At 35.5% G+C, this 20,159-nt stretch overlaps 1 protein-coding gene across 1 annotated transcript; it reads right to left on the bottom strand.

Moving 5' to 3' along the window:
• Window positions 1–12,211: 12,211 nt before the first annotated feature.
• On the bottom strand, window positions 12,212–17,795 carry LOC125664113 (carbonyl reductase [NADPH] 1-like). Its single transcript, XM_056152660.1, has 2 exons — window positions 17,651–17,795; window positions 12,212–13,192 (listed from the first exon to the last, which is right to left on the bottom strand). Exons 1-2 carry the CDS (start codon window positions 17,669–17,671, stop codon window positions 12,365–12,367), a joined length of 849 nt encoding a protein of 282 aa, XP_056008635.1. The 5' UTR covers window positions 17,672–17,795; the 3' UTR covers window positions 12,212–12,364.
• Between the last annotated feature and the right edge of the window lie 2,364 nt (window positions 17,796–20,159).

Raw genomic sequence — 20,159 nt, 5'->3', positions numbered from 1 at the left:
TTATAAGACTCTCTTATGAGTAGCCATGAAATATAAGGTGATTCCACCCGAGGGTTGCAAAAAAGCTGTGAAACCCGAGGCTTTGCCGAGGGTTTTACCGCTTTTTTGCAACCCCGAGGGTGGAATCACCTTAATATTTCATGACAACTCATAAGAGAGTATTTTTCTCTCATATTTCTAGAGTTTTCCGTTTTCCTTGTGCCTAGCGACGCCATTTTGAGAATTTTTCAATCAATTAATTTTTCGCTCTACATTAAAAATAACATCAGAATCGAATTCTACGAACTTCATTTTGGCAACTATGTTGCTGACAAAAAATCGGCCGACGAGTGTATAAGTGAATTGTATTAGAGTTATTCCTCTTTGAATAAATCAATAATCAGGGTGCGTGACGTAACTCGACAGTCATCAGCGCGAAACATTTTGACAGACCTAATCAGAATATGCATTCACAACTGCACGTTTTTTTTTTCTTTTTCTTAGAGGAGCATTGATATTGATATTAATTGAGCAGTTATTTAATGACGAGTGTGTGAAGAGGAATTCCAAGTGGTTTTTGTTGGTGAATATGGGCATGGCTAGACTTTCGTTTTTCACGCGTGCAAGGACTCGAGTTTCATGGACATTGAACGCACTTATTTCACCTGAGACACGGACAGTAGACGTTGACAGAGTGAATGTGGAGGTAGGCCTAGACGTAATAGACCGTGTGGGCTGGGTTTCTGTGAACGGGCATAATGCACCGGATGACATAGGTGTATGAGGAATTTGTGACTGTTGTTGAGTGTGCAGTAATTGTTCAAGGAATGTGTATTTTTGTGTCCGGTCACATACACCTGGAGATTATCAGGGACATTACAATCTGTCATTTTTTGTACAAGAGTTTTGCAGACGCTAGTGTTCGTCAATCGAGGCGAGGTAAGTTGCAAGCTAGTTGTGTATTGATTATGACGTCACGGGATATGTAAGATAAACGTCACGTGATATGAAAGATAGAAATATCTTACATACCTTTCTTTCATAGAATATCTGTATCTTACATACGTAGATATGAGAGAAAACATGATCCATGGGAGTTATCTACTATATCAAAGCAGGCGACACATGAAATTATTTTAATAAAAATCACTCACCTCCAAATATTTCAAAAGAAATAAGCAAGCGAAATTATAAATTTTTTGGAAGGTAGAAATATAATAATGTATGGCTGCGGATCTATGAATTACCAGTTCCAGCCCAACTAGGTATTTTTTTAACAGATGAATATACCTGAACAATAAAAAGTCAGTTGATTTCATGAAACCACGTTACTGTGCATGCGGTACAATCATACCGACATATGACTTCTAATAAGATTATCTACAACCATCCGTAAATATTGATTGCCTAATATTCTAAAAATCGTAATGCGATTAATAGATAATTAGTTATATAATATCGATCGCACTAAATTTTTTCAACAGATGCCATAATACAATGCCTATCACAAAAAATACTTCTCAAATTATTTCTTCGACTGCTCTGGTTGAAGTCAGCATCAGAAAGGAGGACGATCCCGATGTGATACACATTTGTACTTATTCATTGGGCCCCAATATCCCGCACCGGAATTAAATGCGAGTATTTCTCGTAAAATAAATGCATCTATTTTGTATGAAAAATAGATGCTCTTATATTTACATGGCAAATGTTAAACATTTACAAAATAATTCATTCCTTCATATCAAAACTATACGCGTCTAGGGATATATGAAAATACTGCACTTGCACCTTGTCTCCTGCATCATGTCATCATTTCAATGGAGAGCCTTTCTGAACTCCGTCTAAGGTAGGTTGTCGACCAGTACAGCAGATAGTACCAGCCAAACGATTCAATAACAGCTCGTGGATTTGGTCAACAGAAATCATCTCTATTGCATGTGTACCAGTGTGTAAATGTTGAAAAACAAAATTGAGAACATAATCAATGGTGGCATTACATCGAGTTCATATAGTCCTTAAAATGTAAAGATAACGGACAGTGATCAATCTCATAGCTTCTATAGGGAATACAAAATTAAGAATTGGGCAAATACGGACCCCTGGATATACCAGAGGTTGGATCAGGTGCCAAGGAGGAGTAAGCATCCCCTAACGAACAGACACAACCACTGTAAGCACTGCATCTCGACCAGGACCCAGTCGCAACTTTTAACTGACAGTTGACTTGCAATTAACTAGAACATTTATATAGCGTTAACTTGAAGTTAACTGTCAGTTAAAGTTAACTAACCTTCGTGCAACTGGGTCCTGGTAAACGGAGTAAACCACAGTCAAAATCAATGTATAAATAAATATTATGTGCTTCAGTGTACCATCTTTTACGGACATATCAGGTCCACAATTCATATTACCATTTAAAACGACGCTATAACTCAAAACAGAAACTGATTAACGAGTGACATAAAATTTTGATTCTTGTGGATTTCATGACATTGCTCACTTTTTATGATAAAAGACACTATATCCACGATAAATACATGCATTGACTGTGTGTACAACATTTATCTAATATGAAAGGTGAAGATAATGAACAGTGATCAATCTCATAACTCCTATAAGGAATACAATATAGTTGGGCAAACACGGACCGCTGGATATACCAGAGGTGGTATCAGGTGTCTTGGAGGAGTAAGCATTCCTTGTTGACCGGTCACATCCGCTGTGAGCCCTATGTCTTGATCTGAATAAATCCCTCAATGGAGTATTCTGTAGTCAATATCAGTGTGCCAAGAACGGCCAAACAATCGGTATGAAACACGTCAAACAGCATTTGAAGTTGACAATGGAGAAGCTGAAATCATCCCGTTTGTCATAAAGTTGAGTTGTGAGTTTACCGTTAATATCCATTTTCAATAAAATATCTAAGTACGAAGCAGAAGTGGAGGATTCCGGGTGTCTTTTCTTTCGAGTTCACAGTGATATATCGAATCGATATATGTATGAAAATGATTATTGATTATAGACAAAAGGTCGTCGATATATCTAAATGTTTTTTTTAGTCACAACAAGAGATTTTCCTTCTCATGTAGAAGCTTTTGAATAAATTCTGCTTCCTAAGAATATAAAAACAGGCCAGCTAACAAAGGATCCTGATCAGGTAAACGGAACATTCAGCAGTTAAACACAGTATGCAATGAATGGTCAATAAGTGGTATAAAACACATCAGGCAGCATTCGACCTGATGAATTTGGAAAAATTCTTACTAAAATCGATTGATGATTGATTGAATATTGTTTAACGTCCCTCTTCAGAATATTTCAATACTTTGGAGACGTCACCACTGCCGGTAAAGGGCTGCAAAATTTAGGCCTATGTTCGGCGTTTATGGCAATTGAGTAGGGAGGGATCTTTGTCGTGCCACACCTGCTATGATACGGGACCTCGGTTTTTGCGGTCTCGTCCTAAGGACCGTTCCATTTAGTCACCTCTTGCGACAAACAAAGGGATAGTGAGGACCTATTCTAACCCGGATCCCCACCGGAGACTTTAATCGAGATTGTTGAAAACATTGTAAGATCAATTAATTTGTCAGTTATACCCCTCGTTTGAAATATTGATCGTATCCAGAACATACTCCCGCGTATTGCATCAATTGACGGATAAAAACAGCCATATGCACGTTATTATGAAAAATTGCTGCATATATAGTTGTCGTAATTTTGAGTTGTTAGTTTGCTGTTAACATCTATGTTCAATAGAATATCCAATTATGAAGCAGATATTAAAGACCATATGATGCATTTTTATTTCGAGTTCACTAAGATGAAGAAAACTAACATTGGACTCAGTCGTGACTTTTATTTCGAATTCACTGGATATACCAAATAGACTGTCATGTTCCTTAAAGACATATCATATTTGATGATTCCTTTTCAGATCCCATGTGCCTGATCTCAAATGTTCTGTAAAAAAAATGTAAAACTGTGATATATTTGATAACTAGGAATTAATTTAGTAATAACCTCACCGGACGTAGTTTCTTTACCAACATGTTTGATAATTTGACGTGTAAATCTTCTAATGTTGTCTACGCTATTGGGGGTAACCTATGTGACTTAATTTATGTGGGAGAAATAAGGGTTCACTTAACAAAGAATATCGGGGCACATATTTCAAATAAATAATGGTGGTAACCAACTCCTTTACAAGCATTTCAATTCCCCGGACCACTCCATCTTGTCCATGAAGGTAAGGATTTTGGAAAAAAAGTACCCTCACACAAACAATCCAACATTAAGTACCCCTTTTCGTAGACAACGAAAACATCACTGGATCAGGACCCTAGATACTGCATTTCCATATGGATACAATGAAAATGTATATGAAGTGGGAAATCTGACTAGTCCACAAGGAACTAACGTGAAAGTGATGGGATTCTTTCCCAATACTCAAAGACGGAAACGCAGCCATGGACATCGTACATATGAAAGGTGAAGACAACGAACAGTGATCAATCTCATAACTCCCACAAGCAATACAAAATAGACAGTTGGGCAAACACGGACCCCTGGACACACCAGAGGTGGGATCAGGTGCCTAGGAGGAGTAAGCATCCCCTGTAGACCGGTCACACCTGCCGTGACCCCTATATCCTGATCAGGTAAACGGAGTTATCCGTAGTCAACATCAGTGTGTCAATAACGGCCTAACAATCGCTATGAAACACGTCAGACGGCATTTGACCCAATGATAGTTTGTATTGACGAACTAGATCGTTATAACGACCATAAAATTTGCGAAATGCTGACTTCAGTCGAGATTGTTGAAACCCCTATACCATCAACTTACTTGTCAGTAGCTTGCCTCGATTTAAAAAAATAGCACTCTCTTGCGTATCGAATCAGTTGAGAGATAAAAATACCATATGCAGGTGATAAAAGACCAATCATAAATGATGCCACGTTTGATTCATTTTTACCTTACGACAACAGACAATTAGGTCCACATCATATTCATAACAAACTTTACTCTGTTCCATTGAGAGTTTTACATACGTTATTTGAAGAAGCCACAGCTAATCTATACTTGGATGTTTCAACAGCTGAATATAGACTGAACTCTATGATTATGGATGTTGCCAATCACAGGCTCTCTAAACCACCACGGGTCATGGATGATATTCCTTCCAAATCATGCCGCCAGTTCATTAATCTCAAATTTAAAAACAATGGAATAGATGCCATCAACATGTTACGGGGTTGCAAACCCGTTCTAATGACCACACAGATCATCCGTGACGGGTTATGAATTTTATTGAAGAAATAAGTCTATTTCTGACATGTAAATAGCAGCTCTGAAACATAACAAGCACACGTCACATGAAAGGTGAAGATAACGAACAGTGATCAATCTTATAACTCCTATAAGCAATACAAAATAGACAGTTGGGCAAACAAGGACCCCTGGACACACCAGAGGTGGGATCAGGTGCCTGAGAGGAGTACATATATGTAAACATCATAAAACATGCAAATACCAGGAAAATAATTTCAATACAATGAACACAAACTTACTGAACCATTAATTTGTGTGAAATTTTAAGAAAATTAATAAAATGCATTTAAATCTCAAAATGAGGTTTTTTACCCATAGTGCTTTGAAATAGGATAAATCTTATCATTTAAAAAATTTATGCAAACTATAAGGTAAAGTACACATTTGACACACACAAAAGAAAGTATATGACAAATACACTAGACATCACAGAAATACATTAAAAAAAACCAATGATCATACCAAATATATGGTACCAGAGCCAAAATATCAAAATTATGAAGATAACTGATTTTCAAGGAACCTCTATAAAATATTAATTCTATTTTACTCCTTTGTTAAATGAAAGGTGAAGGTAAAAAACTGATAAATTCCATAACTCCTATAAGCAATACAAAATAGACAGTTGGGCAAACACGGACCCCTGGACACATCAGAGGTGGGGTCAGGTGCCTAGGAGGAGTAAGCATCCCCTGTTGACCGGTCACACCCGCTGTGACCCCTATATATTGATCAGGTAAACGGAGGTAGTCAAACTCAGTGTGCCAGGAACGGCCTAACATTCGGTATGAAACACGTCAGACGACATTTGACCCAATGATAGGTTGTATTGACGAACTAGATCGTTATAACGACCATAAAATGTGCGAATTGCTGATTTCAATCGAGACTGTTGAAACCCCTATACCATCAACTTATTTGTCAGTAGCTTGCCTCGATTTTAAAAAAAAATGACTATACACAGAACAAGCTCTTGTACATGTTTATCGAATCAGTTGAGAGATATAAACATCATATGCAGGTGATAATGGACTATTGCTACATAAATATGGGAAGTTGACGATAGAGAAGTTGACATCATCCCATTTTTCATATAGCTGAGTTGTCAGTTTGCCGTTAATGCCTACTTTCAATAAAATATCTAAGTATGAAGCAGAAGTGGATGACTCTGTGGTGTATTTTATTTCGAGATCACAGGGATAAATCGAATCGACATATGAATAAAAGTTATTATTGTTGATAGAGAAAACGTCGTCGGTATATCTAAATGTCGAATTGAAGGCCACATCAAGAGATTTTTTCTTCTCACGTAGAAGTTTTTTTTAATAAATTCTGCTTCATATGAATATAGAAACAAGTCAACTAACAAAGGAGCACAATTCGTGCCCATGGGAATTCCAACAGATTGTTGGAAGACCTGATCACTAAAGACTGATATGAAATAAAGTACATAATTTCATTCCTTTCATTCATTAACACATTCACACTAACTTTGAAATATGTTAAGATTCATGTTCTTACCTCAAGTCAGATAAAAGATGTCAAAAGATATGCAAAGAAAACCACCCTTCAACATTCTGCTAGTGAATACAACTGACTATCTACAAATCCAACATAACTCAAAAACCATTAACAACAACTGCACGCATGGTTTAATCATAAGGAAAGCCATTAAGTTCATAATTACATTACTAGAGATCTTAATAGAAAAATATGGAAAACCATTATAGAATCCAATAAAAGTTTATGTTTTGCAACTTGCATATTTTATTTACGCTAAAAATAAAATAAATTCTTATCAATTTATACTGCTACAAACACGAGCAACAATCTTCATCATAAAAGAGTTCAGTCGTGTATTCCAACTTATTTCAAGTTCAAGTCTACACCCTGTATTTCCTACAAATATACTTCTACTATTGCATCCAAACTTTTTGATTATAAACAAACTTTGCAGTACCTAGATATAGACAATATTATACTTAATCCAACTACGTGTTCTTGTTCTTCATCTTCTTTCAACTATAGTCCAGCTGGACATGTCATTACTGGTGATGTAGATATAGTTGAAAATGAGGACCTCAAATCACTTATTCTAAAAGGTCCTTAATACAGTCTTTCAATTGTCGGCAGAACTTCATCTCTATTATGAATTATGTCCAAGATTATGACAGACGATGGGCTAAATATGAAAATGAGGAACTTGATACATTGTCAGAATGGATTAGAGGTATTAGAGGAATACTAAAATCCCGCATTAGACTTATGAAAACAAAAGTACATACCATCTATCCTTCTGTGTTTAGTAAACCAGAAGTGATAAAAGAATTGGATAGGTTACATGAGGAATATGTTTTGGTTCCAGCTGACAAAGCTTGTAACAAAATTGTTTTTGTTTGTAAGCCTACAATTGTATTTCAAACAAACTTAGCATTAATTTCACTTTTGGTAATCGTACTTATACTCCAACTACCATTTCAAAAGATGAAAATCTTCAAAACCATGCTTCAGTTTTAGACACATGCAAGGTGAAGATAACTAACAGTGATCAATCTCATAACTCCTACAAGCAACACAAAATAGATAGTTGGGCAAACACGGACCCCTGGACACACCAGAGGTGGGATCAGGTGCCTAGGAGGAGTAAGCATCCCCTGTTGACCGGTCACACCTGCCGTGAGCCCCATATCCTGATCAGGTAAACGGAGTTATCCGCAGTCAAAATCAGTGTGCCAAGAACGGCTTAATAATCGGTATGAATATCTAATATCCCAGTGAATGGGTCGAATGAATATGAGTTACCATACCTATACTGGACTCCTCAACTACATTAAAACCCTTACAAATAAAGATTCATTGCTGAATCCAGTAAGTTCTCTACCAAGCCCCTATCTTTGCTCCTTACGACAATTTTAACAGTTGTAAAGGAGAAACTTCAAACTTACTGTGCCACTTCATATGCCAGAAGTGGTGTAAATCTAATGTAGATTCTAAAAAATTCTAAAGAACTGTCAAAAAGAAAGAACCACCTACAATAGTTCTGAAGATATCTAACAGGTTACCTTTTCCTAGAATTAGGCCAGATCTAAAGGTCAAAGGTCATACGACATAGTATGAGATAAAAAGGTCTTACCATCAGAAATATATGCACAAAATATGAAAAATCTACCTTGAATAGTTCAGGAGATATTGAATAGGTCAGTCATTCAAAAAGTAAGTCCAACTCTAAGGTCAAGGTCAAACTTCACAAAATAATAAAGTCATGTCATAAAGAACCTATATACAAAATATGACAGCCCTACCTTAATTAGTTCACGAGAAATTTGGATTTACTTTATATCAGGAAGCTTTCATAAAAAATTAAACTTTTATAGCCTAGTGGTTTTTGGAGAAGAATTTTTTTTAAAGATTATGCCTATATATATACGCGCATGTAAAACTTTGACCCCTATTGTGTTCCCACCCTACTCCCGGGGGCCAGGATTCGATCAAACTTAAATCGCCGCTTCGTCGGTAAGCTTTCATATAGATTTGAACTCTTCTGCCCCAGTGCCTCTTGAGCAGAATTGTTTTTAAAGATTCCCCCTATATACTCGCATGTAAAACTTTGATCCCCTATTGTAGCCCCATACTGCCGACGGGCCCATGTTTTAACAAACATGATTCTGCACTTTGTCAGAAAGCTGTTTCGTTAAATTCAACTTTCCTGGCCCAGTTCTTCCGGAGAAGACGATTTTTAAAGATGTTCCCTATATACTCGCATGTAAAACTTTGATTCCCTATTATGACCCCATTCTACCACCGGGGACCATGTTATGCACAAACTTGAATCTGCATTATGTTAGAATGCTGCCATATAAATTTCAACATTCCTGATCAAGTGGTTCTTGAGAAGGTTTTTAAATGACCTCACACTATCTTTGCATTTACCTGATTATCTCCTCTTGGAGAAGGGCGTTGTCCTTTATCTAAAGAGACTAAACTTCCTATCGCCTAAGAATACGTGTTGCCTAGTGTGGTTGAAATTGGCTCATCGGTTCAGGAGAAGAAATCGAAAATGGAGAAAGTTTACAGACAGACGGACGACGGACAAGGGGTGATCAGAAAAACTCACTTGAGCTTTAAGCTCAGGTGAGCTTATAAGTGAAGATAACCAACAGCGATTAATCTCATAGTTTCCATAAAGAATACAAAATTAAGAATAGAAATGCATGGACACCTGGACACACCAGAATTGGGATGAGATGCGTAGGATAGGTAAGCCGTCCTTATTGACCGGTCACATCCACCGAAAGGCCTGTAACTTAATCAGATAAACGGAGTAAAAGTTGAGTTGAAGACAAGAGCAACGTTTTCTTCTCGTATAGACGCATTTGAAAATATTTGCCTCATTAAGAAGATAAAAACATGTCAGCTATTACAAGAGCACAAGTTTTGTCATGGTAGACTTTTAATTATTTTGGTGTAGCAAAATCAATTCTTTGCATGCCAAAAGTAACTTTAAGTGTGTTTTAATTAAATGAAATGCTTAGATTACCAGTGACGTATGAAACAGTTGTTAATCATTTTGTAAACGGATTAAATTCAGGCGTCAGACAGGTCAATTAGCACGTTAACGGCTAGTAGATCTTTAAACATTGTATAATGATGTTTTGTGCAGCGGAAGAGTGTACTATCTATCAAAGGAAGGAATGTCGACTGATTATTTTTTTTCTTCAATTTTTCGAAGGAGGGTGAGAGAGAATAAACTTGGTTAATGTTTTGTCGGTGTAAGAACTTTGCCTTTAAAAGACAGTCGCCTTTGTCCATGCATTATCATAAAAGCAGTTTGACAGAGACTGTGTGTAACCTACGAGAAATGGTTATGTAGAGGCTAAGGTCAGCTAAAGCATTTGCATTCTGTTCTGGTCATCATCATTTCACAAAAACGCACTAACGTAGGGAATAAAAAGTATTCACTCTATCTTCACATCTGATGACATAAAACAAAATGTTTACATTTTGCCAACAGCCCATCGTAGTTATTAGACACCGGATATTAAATTTCATCAAACTCATTTTATAATGCACTAGTTAAAATCTCGCGCAAAAGCGGGAAATTACAATTAAATAATATTGCGTAGAGGAGGGACTTTTTAAATGCAGGTTTGAATTTCTGCGCACATGAAATAAATGAACGATATCTTTAATTCAAATGAATTTAAGAACAATTTTTGAGCAATTGCGTGCATTAGTTATTTTATATTTATTGATATTGATATTGTATACAGTAAATAAAACGTGATTATTAGGCAGTCATTTGGAGCTCAAATCAAATGTTTCTTGTGTAACATAAATGATCCCTCTCCGTATTGAAAATTAGAAAATGATTTTAATAATGTAATTGGAATCCATCATGCAGAATAGTTGACCAAAGACAAAATGAACGTCGTTCATAATTTCAAAATTTGAAACTCAGTATTGTGAATGTGTTTATAATGGTACTTTTTGTCCAGTGCGACAATTTAAGGGCAAAATTATGAATACTATACCATACTACAACTCTACCTTCAAGATATGAAATGCTTCAGTTTTACACACATTGAATATCCCAGTCAATGGGATGGATGCTTTACTGTACCTATACTGGATTCCTAAACACAAAAAACCCTAACAAGGAAAGATACATTGCTGGATCGAGGAAACCCTTTCTTTGCTCTTCACGAAAATATCATCAGTTGTGAAGGAGAAACTTCAAACAAAGAACTTTTAATAAAATTGAAAATGTAAAACTTTCTCGAGTCAACAACATCAAAATCTATGACTTTTCAACATTTTATACGACCATTCCTCACGATAAATTGAAGACTATACTTTCTAATATCATATAAAGTTGCTTCTTCAACAAAAATAGCAAAAAGGAAATTTTCATATCTAGTGATCAGTCATCTAAAAACTTACTATGTTAAACACCACGCACCGCAAATTCTATGTTCATTATGATAATCTAGTTTACCAATAAAACCTAATGGCGGGTTAAATGCTGACGTATTTCACACCGATTGTTAGACCGTTCTTGGCACATTGATTTTGACTACGGATTATTCCGTTTACTTGATCAAGATATAGGACTCACGGCGGGTGTGACCGGTCGACAGGGGATGCTTACTCCTCCGAGGAACCTGATCCCACCTCTGGTATATCCAGGGGTCCGTGTTTGGCCAAATCTCCAATTTGTATTCCTTATAGGAGTTATGAGGTTGATCACTGTTCGTTATTCTCACCTTTCAAGTGGCGTTAAAGGACTGACAAACGTTCAGAAATGACAGGCCACTAGTTGTAGGTGAAGTACCACAAATTTAGTCCTATGTCTAGTGCTCTGAAGTGTAACATTGGAGTTTTTAACATGCCAACACCTGCCCCGAAATGGTTCCACCGTTTTAAAAATATCTGAAAGACCAGTGATTCTCAATTCTAAATGCCGAGTGTTTAGCCAAGGAGCAATCACTACCTACATGTAACTTTACGTCGCAAGTTTGACGCGACCATGGCTCGAACGGGACTCGAACTCATAACATTCTGGTTACGAAGTGAACGCTCTACCACTGAGGCACGGGGACTTTGTATTCTTTATTGGATTTGTGAGGTCGATGACTTTTGGTTATCTCCACTATTTCATTATATGGACTAAAGTTGTGAACATTTTATCATTACTGTAATTACGATAGTGTTTTTTCCTCATTTTAGTTTAAATTACCTACAGTGTATGACTAGTATTAAAGTCAATATATGTACTGGAGTACAATGTACTTACAATGTATTTCATTAAGTATACACTGTAGAGAACCTCAGTACATAAAAGCCCAAAACCAGTTTCTGTCGGATTCTGACACAATGCAGCATCAATCAATAAACTAGTATGTATCCATTTATTCTTCTAGTACAATTAATTACAAGTAACATAACTTATATACTATCAGAAAGACAGTAATGTAGTATCCCTGTATACTGCACAGACAATGTCACTGACGTCATGATGACGTAAATGTTGCACACGTTGAGCACTATTTAATCTACTTTGTAGGTATACTCATCCCATTTATGTACTTGTTTGCCTGCAACAAAGTCACCAGCGGGGCTTTTGGTCCCTTCTGGAAGAAGAGACAAATAAATGGGCGTGTCAGCGCCTTCGTCGATGGTTTTTGTACCTTTGTGAGAGGTCAAATCAGTGTCCACATATCCTGGACAGCAAGCATTGACGATGATGTCTTCTCTGGGGTCAGTAGAAAGCTGACGATTTTGGATTTGAGAGAGCACCGTAATTCCGATTTTTGACATTCCGTAAGAGCTATCCGAATAGCCTTCCTTTTCATGATCCCCCGTCTTTGCCGCCTGTACGAAAGCGTTAAGTAATATCGTCAGTTCCTCTCTTGTTATGTTAGGATTCAGAAATTTAGCTTGCATTTCGGGACTACATTTCCTGATGGCATAGCTGCTTGTCATACTAGATACATTGACCACTCTAGCATGCGGTCTCAGAAGCGGGAAAAATGCATCTGATATAGCGACAGTTCCAAAGTAATTTGTTTTCATCGTGACTTCAGCCTGCTCACTGATAGGGGCAGTTGATCCTAGTTTATATGTGATTCCTGCATTATTTACTAGAACATCTAAGCCTCCATACGTATTCTGGATGAAGTCTCTAAACACTTCGATGCTGGTTTGATCATTGATATCAAGTTGGTGGAATTTAGGGTTAAGGCCCTCATCATTTAAGCTCTGGACCGCCTTTTTACCAAGTTCTTCATTTCTTGCTGTCAAAAAAACATCACCTTGGAATTGCTTGCACAGGCCTCTTACAATAGCATACCCTATTCCTTTGTTGGAACCAGTTACCTAGAACATAACAAGAACAGTAGATATAGTAGAGAGTCATAATATGTGAATATATAACACAGGTTAGTCTAGGTCACCTACACGTTTGTCAATGCAGTGTTCTACGAGACAAACGTTGGGAAGTCAAATGGCTTGCGTGACCTAGGCTAAACACAGGTTGGCTTCCTCTGATTAGCATCAAAATGGTGTGACTCAAACTGTTAATATTCTGTTTTCGATTTGATCCTTTATCATATCTGAGGACAGTATTATACCGAATGACAATTATAATGACACCAGGAAGAATATGGTAACAATGTGGTTTGAATTCAATTATAAAGTTTCGCATATGAGACTCTGTACTGAACATAAACATTTCTTTTCGAGTAGATATCGATGAAAATAATATTTAAACAGGAATTTCGATGTTATAGTAAAAGAATTCCATTTCTCCTGCCAATAACGGGCTTTGGGATAATGATTAGACCTTTCATTGCACGGAGCTAATACCAGCCTGACGTATTGGCTTGTCGGGATTACGTATACAGATCGTGGCAGGATACGTGGCAGAGAGAAAGTGACGTCTAAGCAGCGCAAGCTTACCTATTTGATCTCTAGCTACACCAAAGTGTGGCGTGTTGTTTTTTTGTTTGTTTTTTGTTGTTGTTGTTGTTTTTTTGTTTTTTAATTTAGGGGGGGGGACATTAAAAGCTTTGTTCATAAGCATGTACATAAGCATCAGCTTTAATACGTCAGTGGCGGATTTATAGTGGGGCGCAGCCCCCCCCCCCCCCACACACACACACACCCCACCCCCCCCCCACCCCCCACACACACTAAAATTTCAAACTTAAAGGACACGACGCATGTTTCTAAACTTTCTCATTTTTTCAGCAAAATTAATTCTTTTCATGCCTAAAACTACTTTAAATTTGTTTTAAATGAAATATTTTACCTAGTTTTCGAGTTTGAAAGCGATGAAATTCAAATCTTTCGATACACATATTTATTTTCGCTATTTTACGCGCCATTATGTGTGACGTCATATGCGCCCTCGGGTTTGAGAACAGATTATAAACATTTCATAAACAGATTAGATTTAATCGACAAAAAAAACAATTATCACGTTAACGGCTTGTAAATAATATTGCATTAAGATGTTTTGTGCCGTGCTCGTGTGTACTAGTTGTCGCTAGAAAGGATTTAGACTGAGTATTTTTCAATTTATCGAAGGAAGGTACGAGAAGAAAGACGTGGATATTTTTTGTTGGAGCAAGAACTTTACCTTAAAAACAAACACCCAGTCACATTTTCAAAAACCGCTTGGACAGAGACCCTGATAAACTGCGAAAAAATGGATATATCGAAGTTATAAGAATTGGTAGGCCTACAGCATACATTCTGTTTTGGTCTTCAAATTCAATATACTCGGATCAACTGACCTTCACCTTGTACATGTAACAACATATATACAATGTAACTTGTGTTCTCAGTTTCTACCAACTGGTAGATTTATAAAAATTTTAATGATACAAAATAATTGAACTTTGAATTACTAGTATAAGTAATAGAATATTGTATTTCCTAACTTTGAATTGAATTATGAAATTATTTCCTCATTGAACTCGTAAAATCTTTCAAGAGTGCGTCAGTATAACGCCGTGCTCCCACTTCTTAACGACATGCTGATCACATATTGAAAAATAATAATAAGATTGCTTTATCAAATTAAAATAACGTGATTTCCACTTTAAATTTGATTATTTTTATTGATTTGTGTGGGTTTTTTCCCTTTTCTTTCTTTCCGAAATGCACCCGTGACAGTAGCTTGGCCTAGTAGTCAACAATGTAAAGTGTTATAATTTGTCTAATCCAAAAATAAATAATGATTGCACTGTTTATTAGAAAAACAGCACCAATTACAGATGTATAAAGGAATAACATCACCAAACAGTTTGTAGACAGCGATCCATATAAACATTATTTTACTCGCAATATTGCCGATTTCATACTCGCTTTCCTCGTTATATTTGGGTATTTTGTATGCGCTGGTGGTGAAAACATATAAAACTCGGGAAATTTGTCAACATCGATTTAAATATTGAAAAATCTAAACATCTAAATGGGTTAAAATTTAAATTAGTGCTGGAGTTCCACAAGGTTCAGTTTTAGGACCTCTACTATTTCTCATTTACATTAATGACATTGTCCTTGACATAAAATGTAACATTAATTTTGTGGTCTAGGAAATGGCTCGTTAACTTAAATCCCTCTAAAACAGAATCATTAATAATAAGCAACAAACGTACACAAACTACTCGTCCGGACTTATTCTTCAACAATTGTCATTAAAAATGTTGAATGTCATAAGCATCTAGGCGTTACATTTTCCCAAAATGAGTCATGGTCAAGCTACGGAAAATTTGTCACATATTAGATAGGAAATCATTAGAGAAGGTTTTTTTTATATTTATTTTATCAGACCTAATCTTGAATATACTGACGTAATATGGGATAGTATTTCTACTGAACTTGATCATAAAATCGAATATCTTAATCAAGAAGCAGCCAGAATCATAACTGGGGGTACAAAACTTACAAATTATATTTAATCTTTATAACGAATTGGGTTGGGAACCGCTTGAAAGCAGAAGGAAAAAATATAAAATTATCCAATTTTATAAAATGGTCCACGGCCTAACTCCCGAGTACATGTACTTATGTAATCTTGTTCCTCCCAAAATATATGAATCCCACTCGCATAACACAAGACAAGCTGACAATATATTACAAACCAAATGTAAAACCACGCAATACAAAAATCCATTTCTGCCCAGTAGTATCTCTCTGTGGAATAGTCTTCCTGACGATGTGAAAAACAACCCCTCAATATCAAATCTCAAAAGGCATTTGAACATAAATATTTTAAAAATCCCCTCCCCCATACTTCCTCATAGGTTCACGACAAGCTCAGATTTTACATGCACGTCTACATGAATTCCAGTTCATTAAAGTATCATTTAATCACAAAAAATGTTGTCGGCAGTCCTTTATGCTTATGTGGTGAAGTAGAAGACAGCAAACATTATCTCTTAGAATGCCCATTGTACCATAAACTCAGGGCCAGGTATCTTTTAAATCTAACACAATTGTGTAACATTAACACAAATACTCTGCTTTTTGGAAATTCACACTTATCAGTATCTGAAAACATAACTATATTTCAATCAGTACATCAATTTATTCAGATGTAAAGATTTGCTGTACCCTATAAAACTTGATATATCAGCAATACTTTCGCTTGCATTCTAATATTTGCCTTTTGTATGCAAGGTGAAAATAACGAACAGTGATCAATCTCATAACTCCTATAAGCGATACAAAATAGATAGTTGGGCAAACACGGACCCCTGGACACACCAGAGGTGGGATCAGGTGTCTAGGAGGAGTAAGCATCCCCTGTTGACCGGTCACACCCGCCATGAGCCCTATATCCTGATCAGGTAAACGGAGTTATCCGCAGTCAAAATCAGTGTGCCAAGAACGGTTTAACAATCGGTATGAAACACGTCAGACAGCATTTGACCTAATGATGGGTTGTATTGACGAACTAGATCGTTATAACGACCATAGAATTTGCGAAATGCTGACTTCAATCGAGACTGTTGAAACCCCTGTATCATCAACTTGTTTGTCAGTAGCTTACCTCGATTTAAAAACTGACTATACGCAGAACAAGCTCTTGCATATCGATTCAGTTGAGATATATACATGTAAACACCATATGCAGGTGATAATGTCGGAATATTGCTACATAAATATATATGTTCTAAATGATGTTGAAATATTCACACAACCCCATCACATATTATCATCACCATTGTTTTATCATTATTTTGTATGTGCATGTAAATGACGAATCGCATAATATATGTTTATGTTTAGAGCAACACGATTCTGATTTATCAATGTAAAATAGGAGACGGATTTATATAAGTGCTAGCACTTGTTTCCGAATCCTGTTTCATTTTGCACCTGTTTGTATGTTTCATGCAATGTTTCCAGTGGCGTAGCTTCCATTGAGGCAACCGAGGCAGCTGCCTCGGTAAAAAAAAAAACAACACTTTTTACGGTGTTAAAATGTCGATAGCTTCTGGGGGGCACAGCCCCCCAGACCCCCTGCCTCGGTAATATTCGAACCCAAGCTACGCCTATGGTTTCATTCAATAAATATAGTTTAAACGAAACATACAAATTGTTTCTTTATATTTATAAAAGTAACCGTTAAAACAATTACCTCATTACTGATCAAAATAATGAAATTTAACGGTGATCAATTTTCAACGACCGATTTTGAGAAATGAATCTTGAGATCGTTTTACAATGGGGTCACTTAATTAATAATACACCGGCAAGAAGTCTATGGTTGTATAGAGATCAACATAATTTATATGATATCGGTGATTGATATCGACTTACCACTGCAACTTTTGTTGTCATGCTGAATATTTTGTGTACGTCAATGCAAATGATGACCACTATTCCTCAAGCGTCCTAGATATTCCCATCTACGGAACTCAGTTTGGACCTGTATTTCTTTCCTCGCCGTGCAGATAACGTTTTAATGCATCTGTAATTTCATTTAGAATTATGACTATTAAATAGATATATTAAATGTATACATGTACATGGAATAAGAATTGTGAAATTAAACAGCGAAATCATAAGATAAAAGTATTAGTAAGAGTGGAATGAGACTTTCTACAGCGGTGAGTACGGAAGCCAATTTAGGATCTATCAAAACGGGTGCAGGACTTTTCGGCACTAGGACGTTTCGGCACTTTATTATTAAGACGTTTAGGCACCAAGATAATAATTTAGTTTTATATTAATTTGATTTATAATTGATTTGATAATGCATTATCTTATTTCAATCTGAATTTTATATTATACATTAATTTGCTATTATATACAAACTTCGGATAATTCTTTTGGGGTGTATAACAAAGTAATTTAAATGGGCCCTCCATTGAATGTGTAAATTGTAAAAACAACAACACCCCTATCCTTCTCCCTATTCCGTGACTAGGTGCTAATTAGGAGGAGATAATGAAGAGCCCCTGGTACACAATGAGGGCTTCACATCTCATTTCTGAAGAGAGTCTTGAATAACTTCCCGTTAAGTCTGTTTGTTCGCTTTCTGTTAATTCTCTCCATCTTTCCCTCTGAAAGAAGTCGGGCAACCAATGGAATGTTCTGTGCTTCCTTGTACAACTCAATTAACAACAGATAAAACGGCACTTTCCCGGCACGAATTCATTATTGCAGAATTAAATTTGTTTGTCAGTAGCCTGTCTCGATTTAAAAAGTCATGTCTTTTTTTTTTTTTTTTTTCGAAGTCATAAAAATATCATATACATGTACAACGTTGCTGAAGATATATCAACAGTAGAATAACAGCAGTCAAGTTACATTAATTTACAAAGATGTTCAAAAAAATTATACTCTTTTGCATTTATATACTTCAATACTGATGTATAGAAACATAATGATTTTTTAACATGATTATACATATTAAAAGTCGTTTCACTTAAAGAATCTAATCTACATAACATTTATGTTTGTATATTATGTAGGCTATATAAGTAATAAGTAAATTTAAGGATTTGGTTTTATCATTTTGTTCTAGAAAAAATCCAACAACAATGTGTTTCCATTGAACTTTGAAGGATAGATAACTGCTAACAGTGTTCCATATATTTAAAACATTATCACACTCGTAAATCAAATGTTTTGTAGTCTCAACTTGCTTACAATGTGTACATTCATTCTTTACATCTGTTTTCCATTTGCTAATATATGCATTATTACATAATATGTTATTCAATAACTTATAACTGAATTCCGCTATCAGTTTGTCTTTCAAATCTTTAATTTTACATTTATAAATGTTTATCCAATTTGAATCACCGAATATTCTGAATTCTTCAGACAGTATTGCCTGAAAATTGGGTTGAAATAACGAATTCCAGAATTCATTATTGCAGAATTAAATTTGTTTGTCAGTAGCCTGTCTCGATTTAAAAAGTCATGTCAATCTTTAAGATGATTTGTAGAAAAAAAATTTAAAATTAGCAATTTGAGTTATGTGTGGAGTTTTTTTTAAACATGTTCTTGTGCTAGAATATCATTGTAGTGACATATTTGACAAAAAATGAGCAATTTTAAGAGTACACAATATGTTGGAATAGTAAAATACAATCTAGACAAGGTTTTAACTTACCAGTGTTTTTATAGGAGTTATGAGATTGATCACTTTTCGTTATCTTCACCTTTCATACATATGTAGACATAAATAATTGCGCGTTGATTGTTATAGAGACACAACATAAGTTTATGACTTTTGAGTGTACTTCTCTATTTTTTTGATTATTAGTTTGGAATAATTCTCAATCCCAGAAGTATCTGGTGCAAATCTACATAAAATCAACTCCCATTAGTACTTTCAGTACTTTGATTACATTTGTTCCTCTCATATCTCATAATTTTGTTAAGATATCTAATAAAATTTATAAGGCATCTTCTAAAGTTTATGATATATCTTATATGTTATAAAAGATGTGAGATATGCATGTTTTTTTTCCTTCCTTATAAGATCTTACATACTATATAATTATATAATATTATATTTATAACATATCTTCTTGTTTTTATAAGATATCTCATAAACTTTATAAGATATATTGTTCAATATGCAAGACACCTTATAAAGTTTATGATATATCTTATATATTCTATGACAGATATCTAATAAACTGATCTATATGAGATATCTTATAAAATTTATCAGATATCTTATTCAGACTTAAAACAGAATACATGCCATATACATAAATATGTTTTGGGATATGTAATTTTTGATGATTTTTTTAAAATTCCAGAAATCGGATTTCTCAACAAAATGAAAAGTACGGTTTTCCGGATATTG

The sequence above is a fragment of the Ostrea edulis genome, chromosome 1 (assembly GCF_947568905.1).
Source record: "Ostrea edulis chromosome 1, xbOstEdul1.1, whole genome shotgun sequence".
Classification (NCBI taxonomy): domain Eukaryota; kingdom Metazoa; phylum Mollusca; class Bivalvia; order Ostreida; family Ostreidae; genus Ostrea; species Ostrea edulis.
This window is presented reverse-complemented; position numbering and strand designations above follow the sequence as displayed.